Source organism: Condylura cristata, unplaced genomic scaffold (genome assembly GCF_000260355.1).
Source record: "Condylura cristata isolate star-nosed mole 26May11 unplaced genomic scaffold, ConCri1.0 scaffold00002, whole genome shotgun sequence".
Classification (NCBI taxonomy): Eukaryota; Metazoa; Chordata; class Mammalia; order Eulipotyphla; family Talpidae; genus Condylura; species Condylura cristata.
In genome coordinates, this window is record NW_004567103.1 from 46,029,849 (window position 1) to 46,037,844 (window position 7,996).

The following is a 7,996-nucleotide window of genomic DNA, read 5'->3' on the forward strand; positions in this document are numbered from 1 at the left end:
AAAAAAAAAAAAAAAGGCCTGGTAAAGACATGAAGAAATTTGATTTTCATTAACACTGATGATGGGATAGTTAAAAAAAAATTGTGCAGCTACTGTGGAAAGCCATTTGACAGATCTTAGAAATGTTAAAGACTTGCAGGACACAACTTGATTTTTAGGTATATATAACCAGGATGAAAACATGATCACTGTAAAGACTTGTATACAAATTTCATTATTTGAATATTATTCATAATAGTTCAAAATTGGGAACAATTCAAGCAATCCTCAATTGATTAATGGATAAACAAAATTTAGTGTATGAACAGAAGGACTATTTTGGGAACAATAAACAACAATGAAGTACTGATACATGTTATAACATGAACAAACCTTGAAGCCATTATGTTAAATGAAAGAATCCAGTCACAAAGACCACAGGTTGCATGATTTCATTTATATGGAATGACCAGGAAAGGCAAATTCATAGGAATAGAAAGTAGATTAGTGGTTGCCAGGGGCTAAGATTGAGAATGGAGAATAAGTTCTAGGGTGATTAAAGGTTCAAGAATTAGATATTGGTGCTGGTTGCACACTTTGTGAATATACTAAAAAAGCAAGTGAGCTGTATTATCTTTAAAGGTTGAATTTAATGGTATATAAAATATATCTCCATAAAGTTTCTAAGACAGACAGCCCAGGTTTAGTAGAAGAGAATACTGACAATAAATATGAAAATATGCTCAACTTCAGTAGTTATCAAGGAAATGCAAATTAAAACCACAATGTAAAGCCTCCACACATCATAATGGTAAATATGAAAAATATACATATTTTGAAAATATGTATTTTTGACAGAAAATACAAAGTTTTAGTGAGGATATAGCAGAATCAGAAAACTCAATTATTGTTGGTGGGAATAAAAGTGATAGAACTGTTTGGCAGTATCTATTAATGAAGAAATGAACACACCTTTGACACAATCTTCCACTCTTTACTAAATACCCACAGAAATAGATATACATACATTGTCCAAAAAACATATAGGTGAAAAAAAATAATAATCAGGACTACATTGAACTAAAAATAAAAGGTACAGTAATATAAACCACTGACAAATAAATGGCAGCCTACTGAATGGAAGAAAGTATTTACAATCACATCTAGATAAGGGGTTTACTACCCTCAAAAGATAACGAGCACTAAAACTCGGTAACAACAACAACAAAAAAAACAAGCAAGCCAATTAAACAGGCAGAGGATCTTTTTTATTTTTTTTAAAAAAAGATTTATTTATGCATGCAAGAATGGAGGGGGGGGTAGGATAGTAGAGAATTCATCAGAGACAAAGAGACAGCAGGCCCACTGCTGAGGGGAGCAGTAGGAGAGACAGGAGAGGTATGCTTCATGCTTCACCATGTGGGTCACCTCCCTGGTTGGAGATCCAACTCTTGCTGTAGTGGCTGCAGAGAGCTTCATAGTGCTAACCCCTTATGCAACAAGGAGGCCCCTGGGCAGAAGATCTTACCAATCATTTTTCCAGAGATGACACAGATGATCATGTACATGAAAAGACAAATCAAAACTACATTCATCTCACACCTGCTAGAATAGCTAATATCAAAAAGACATGAAATAATAAGTGTTGGCAAGGATGTAGAGGAAAGGGAATCCTTGTGTACTTTTGGTGCAGTAAACTGATACAGCCACTATCGAAAAACATCATGGAAGTTCCTCAAAAAATTTAAAAAAGAACTACTATAGGATCTACTAATGATATCTGGCCCACCAAAATGAAAATACTAACTTAAAGATATAAGCACTCCTATGTTCCCTGCAGCATTATTTACCATAACCAAGATACAGAAAGAAGCTAATCATCCACTGATGGATGGATTAAAACACACAAATCAACGATAATGAAAGCACGGGTAAAGAGATGGGACTACATCAAGTTAAAGAGCTTCTGTATAGCAAAAATGACATTACAAAAAACAGACGTCCCACTAATTGGGAAAAAATTTTCTCACAAAACTAGCGATAATGGATTGATCACAAAGATATACAAAGAACTGATGAAACTCAACAAAAACAAAGTAAACAACCCCATCAAAAAATGGGCAGTAGAGCTGAAAAGACATTTCTCCAAAGGGGAGATGCAGGTGGCCAACAAGCACATGAAAAAAGTTCAACATCACTTGTAATAAGGGAGATACAAATTAAAACCACAATGAGATACCACCTCACCCCATGGCACATCTTAAAACAACTAGCAACAACAAATGTTGGTGAGAATGTGGAGATAAAGGAACTCTCCTGCACTGCTGGTGGGAATGCAAACTAGTACAACCACTATGGAAAACTGGAGGTTCCTCAAACTGCTACAAATGGAGCTTCCATATGACCCAACAATCCCACTCCCAGGTATCTACCCAAAAGATACAAAAACACTGATTCAAAAAGATACCTGCACACCCATGTTTACTGCTGCTTTATTTACAATTGGAAAGACTTGGAAACAACCCAAATGCCCAAAAGTGGATGACTGGATTAAAAAGATGTGGTACATACACACAATGGAATATTACTGTGCAACCAAAATAAATAAATAAACAAATAAACATATGCCTTCTGCTGCAACATTGATGGAGCTGGTAAAGATCATGCTTAGTGAAATAAGCCAGAAAGAAAATGTGGTTTCACTCATAGCAGAAGTATAACAGACCAGGAGAGAAAATAATAATAATAATGAACAGCTATATACCAGAGACATTTTATGGGGGTGGAACAGGGAATGGGATCAAAAACAGTGGGGGTTGCGGGGGGAGGGAACGACAATGGACTATGGTAATGCACATGGGTGATTTGGTGATGGGAAGCCCATGGAGATTACAACTGAGATGGAAAAATGCACAAAATGATGTAAAAATGAACTATTATATATATAACTATTATATGTGTGTGTGTGTGTATAAACCAAACACACATTATTTATAAATTCTTTTTTTATAAAAAAGAATGAAGTCTTGTCATTTTGGACAACATGATGGACCTGTAGGGCATTATGCTAAGTGAAATAAGAGCTCTGATCACAAGAGCTCTGTATTTCTGTAGGATGATTAACCAGACATATGATTATTGGTTTGCATGACTGATAGTTGTGTAGTACATTGCAAACCAATAGCCATATGTCTGGTTAATCATCCTACATAGCTACAGAACTCTTATGATCAGAGATCCATCATGTTGTCCAAAATGACAAGATTTCATTCTTTTTTATGACTAAATAATGTGTGTGTGCGCGTTTTAATCCATCCATCAGTGGATGATTAGCTTGTTTCTATATCTTGGCTAGTCACTTTTTCTAGTCTGCAGTAAGTAAATCAGGAGATAAAGACTTATTAGTTCATAGGGCCACAGTACACCTCAACAGCCTTTCCTTCAAAACATCCATCACTTCAAAATTCCTCTCAGAAGAAATAAGGAATGGTGTGAACATGACATTTTCCCACATCCCCATATAGCTGTGAGTCCTGGATCCTCAGTGTACTGAGGTATTCCGGATCTCAAGGGGTATTTAAGTGTAATCTGAATATCTTAATCTAGAAACTGATTCAAAATGTAGTTTTGAAAATGGCTTTACTGATCTTACTTGATAATTAATGGGGAAACTAGGCAAGATTTCCATATGCAGCAATCTACATTAAATTCTAACAAAATGGAGAAGTCTGGCTAACATTTTCCTGCCTAGTGTTAGTAGATGGGAATAAAACTGGCATCCATGGTGAACGTGGAACAGGAAGAAATCTGAAATGGCATCTTAAAAAAAACCTTCCACTAGATGTCCATACGTTTTAAAAATAATTTTTTGTAACAAATTTGTGAATATACAAGTATTTCACTACTGAAGAAATTTCATAAAGTTGATATTTAAGAGGAATTACATGTCACCATTTGCCAGTAATCCTTTAAATATCCAGGTTTATTACCTTTGCTTTATTTTCCTGTATATGCAAGTGTACATGTAAGCACAAGAGGTAGGCCCATTCCCACAAAATGTTTTGAAACACAATTTTCACTAAAATGAAATGCCTAGCATCCCAAGTGATTAGGCATATGTTTATCAATTCCTCAGTTGCTGGATATTTAAGTTATGAAGGCAAACATCTTACAACTGCAGATCATCCTGTTCTTGAATAAGTCATATGGTTCACAATCTATGTGAAACCTAAGGGGAAATGTTAAACATAAAGAAAAAAGGCTACAAAAAATACTTCAACAGTATTTACTTTTAGATGGTGGAATTACAAGTAGTTTAGATACTTTATAATACTTTTAGAACTTATCCAAATGAGCTCTAATGCACACTTGCTGATAACCAGAGAGCAATACAACTTTTTCCTAAATGATGACCATTTATATAGACATTAAGATTAAATAATTGGGGGGAAATACACCTTTAAGTGATAACAAAGGGTAGGATTTAAGGTTGCAGATAGAGACTTCTACTAGAAGAAAACTAAACAATTAAATATCCAACACCAGGAGGTGCTGCTTAACCAGACTCGCCCAAGCAGATCACCTGGTAACTAACTAAAAGCAAGAGACAGATGCTGCTATGGAAGGTCAGCCAAAATAAGTTAGTAAATGAAAAGACCAAGGTGTTCAGTGGTGTGTATCATAGGATTCCAACAGCTACAAGAAACAAAAAGAAAGAATTCAAGACAAGGGAGGGGCAGAGATTATTTTGTAAGCATAACACATTTTTGAAAGGTTATATAAGTTACTTCTTGGGTATGTATGGGGAAATGGGTATATACAATATGATCACAATATGAAAATGTTCACAACACATAGATACATAATAGACGAAAAGGAAAGTGCATTGCTCAGAGCAGAAAATCTAGAACCTTTTCAAGGTTCTCCCCTTAAGATTTTTTAAAGTAGTATCTAGCAATAGATATGGAAAAAATGTAAAGTTCAACCTCTCTGAATTATAGGGACTTTCAAATAACAATAAAACACACTGGATATGGGTATAACTATAATTGGCATTTCAAACCTCAGTCATTCAAGTTTTTTTGTTACTGATAAGAAAATGGCTAGGAAATTGATTAAAGAAAACTAATTTCTGATTAAATCAAGCTAGAACTCGTCAGACATGGGTGGTTTTACTACAAAATTACCATGCTACATTTCCTCTTGTTTACAGGCTCAGTAGTAGTATATGACTGGTACATTTCGGCAATGTTTCATGTAGTGGAGATATTTTTATATGTTGAAATTTAACTATTTTCCTTTCTAAAAACAAAGATTAAAAAAAAATGCAGAATCAGGAACAGAGTGGGTTAGGGACTCGGAAACATTAAAAAAAATCTAAACTAAATGATGTTTTATTTACCGTATCTACTATTTTTACAGCTCCTTCTAATAAAACTTGAATGAATCAGAATCATTTTATCTTTTGCAACATTTACACAACCGATGCAGAGTGGAAGTGAAGGTTGACTCTAGTGTTCTAAAAATGAAGTTTATAGATTAATAGCACACCTGCACGACTGAACATGTATGAGCACATATTTACTAAGGTGCACTATGTAAAGAAAGTATACCTGATTGTTTTAGATGGTCGTTGAGTTTTGATGTGGACAGCTATCTTTCAAACAGACTTGTAAAGTTCGTTAACATGAATGTGTTTTACTGAGTGCACTGTATCATACAAATAAAAAATTCCTAAGGACTCATGGTCAGAATGCCACTGTGAGAATTAGGTGTAAAACTGGGTAACACATACTAGAGTTGAGAACTCAAAATTAAAATACTGCCAAATAACTTTCTCATCACATCTGGGGTCTGACACATCTTCCATTTCCTCCATCAGTGTGGCAATAGGGAGTTGGGTTTGAAGGTTAAAGAATTTCTGGAAAAACTGTCCTTTCTTACCAGAGTGTGGCTTCAACAGGGCTATTTAGTAGCAAGAACAACCAGACATGATAACCCTGAAGACCAGAAAGGTAACGATCCCAGTCCTTGGTGGGTAATTTAGTTTAGGAATGCGGTCTTACCTAAAACAGTTCCTAAGGCAGAAAATTTCTGTAGCACATTCTCTTTCGGTGAGAATACTCTTGTTTGTGAGGAGTTAATGTACAGTGGCACTCTCTTACATTCTGAAATGGCGCTACAGACTGGGGCCACTCTGATGACAGTTCATCACGTTACCACTCAGCAGGTGTCACAGCACACAACTACCTACGCGACTTTTCAAAACTGCCAGTCCCATGAGTAAAGGACCACAGGCTTTGAATAATCGGGGATGCTCACAAGCAGCGGCTCAGACAACAGCTTCTGAAATTCCGGTTTCCCTGCATGGCGGTAACTGAGGTGACTTTCCTTCACTTACCTTGATTATTTTCACAGAAACGCCCCTTTCCAAGACCTCTTTTGCTACTGTGGATCTAAACCTCTATCTGCTCCACACCCTCAGCAGCCTCAAGAGAGAATGTTTAAGCCCTCCCACCTCCTCAGGAAAGGTGGAAGAGGACTGGAGAGGTCAGATGCCGCCACAGAAGATGTAAAGGTCCTGACCAAATCCAGTCAATTTAAGTCCGTCAACCTAGTTCCAGGCCATTCTGCTTCCGGTCTGCCCGAGTGGCCTTTCCCGACACCCAGACAGGAGAACTAACACCTGCCGTCGCATCCCCGCCTCCAACCTGCGGGCTCTGGGCTTCTTTCTCTCAGAAAACTCAAATGCCACCTTCACCACCTCTTTTGTAGACTTTGCCCCCAAGACTTTCTAACTTTGGGAACTGAGAATCAGGGGTGGGGGTCTTGTGTGTAGAAGGAAGAGAAGGCCGCGAGGAAGGAAAAGGAGTCAAGGTTGCTCCACTCCCGCCCCGGCTGCCTCGGCCGAGTCGCCGGCTACCGCCTCTGGCTCCAGCTCGCTCACTCAGGGCGGCAGACCCCGGGCCCCGGGCAGGCGCGCTGGGGCGGCAGGATGCGAGCTGCCTCCGGACCCAGCACTGGTCAAGGCAGCGCCCAAGGTTGCCGCTCCTGAGCGGGGTCCGGCCTGACCGCCCCGGAAAGGGGCCCGTCGGGGCCTCGCCTCTCCCAGAGGCCGCGTCCCACCTCAACCCGCCGCTCTGGAGTCGCCGTCGGAGCCCTTACCCGCAGGACGTGGTAGCCTTCCGTGCCCCCGCCTGGGATCTCGACGCTCTGCGAGGACCCCATGGCGGCGGGCGATCAGTGTGACCGGGCCGGGCTCCGCGCTGCTCCCCACCCCCAGCGCACCACCCGCTCGGTTCCTCCGCGTAGCACTTGGGACGTGGCACTCGCAGCCGCCCGAGAGCCGGGCCGCATTGCCGGCCGGGAGATCGTCGCCGCGACTGTAGACGCGGCTGGGACGCCGCAGACAGCGCCACCTAGCGCGAACCACCGCGAGGGGGCTGAGCGCGCGAGGGCGGGGCGACGGGACCGGAGGCGGAGTGCGGGCGGTGCCTATTCTACTCGCGCGAGAAAAGAAATACAGTTCCTTTAGCCGCGACACCTCGCTACGGGACCCTGGGCTGGACAATATTCATCTAGACGCGTTGCCGTTTGTCACAAAGAACGGTTGCTTGCTTGCAGCGCCTCATAGTGGCTGAATCAGTGAAAGGACTGCTATTAGAAAGAATAGGGATGAATGCACAGACTGAGCTGCCTATAATTTTTTGGTTCATAGTTCCTGTTCCAGATACAGAGGAGAGGGATACTGGCTTTCTGTGAACTGAATACCGTGTCCGCTTAGCTCAATAATCGTCTGTCCCAAAGAATCAAGGAGAACCCAAGTTCTTTTTTTGTTTTTGTGCTTTGCCTGTTCTAATTGTGAGAAGATCAGAGAATCATCAAAATCTTAGCCATGCCAGAGTTGGAAGCCTAACTGTATTTCCTTGGTGTTCCCCCGACTGCTGCTGCTGGGTTTCTCGTCTCACTTCCTTTAAATAGCCAGGTTGTATTCCCTTTTTTTCCCTGCCTCTTTGTT

The 7,996-nt window shown here is 40.3% G+C and overlaps 1 protein-coding gene across 1 annotated transcript in view; it reads right to left on the bottom strand.

The window, feature by feature from the left end:
- The window catches only part of GORASP2 (golgi reassembly stacking protein 2, 55kDa), a 28,594-nt gene extending 21,220 nt beyond the window's left edge, over window positions 1-7,374 (bottom strand). Inside the window, exon 1 of the mRNA XM_004674555.2 lies at window positions 7,144-7,374. Within this exon, the coding sequence (XP_004674612.1) occupies window positions 7,144-7,206 (63 nt within the window). The 5' untranslated portion in view covers window positions 7,207-7,374. The remainder of the gene's footprint in view (window positions 1-7,143) is intronic.
- Window positions 7,375-7,996: the final 622 nt, after the last annotated feature.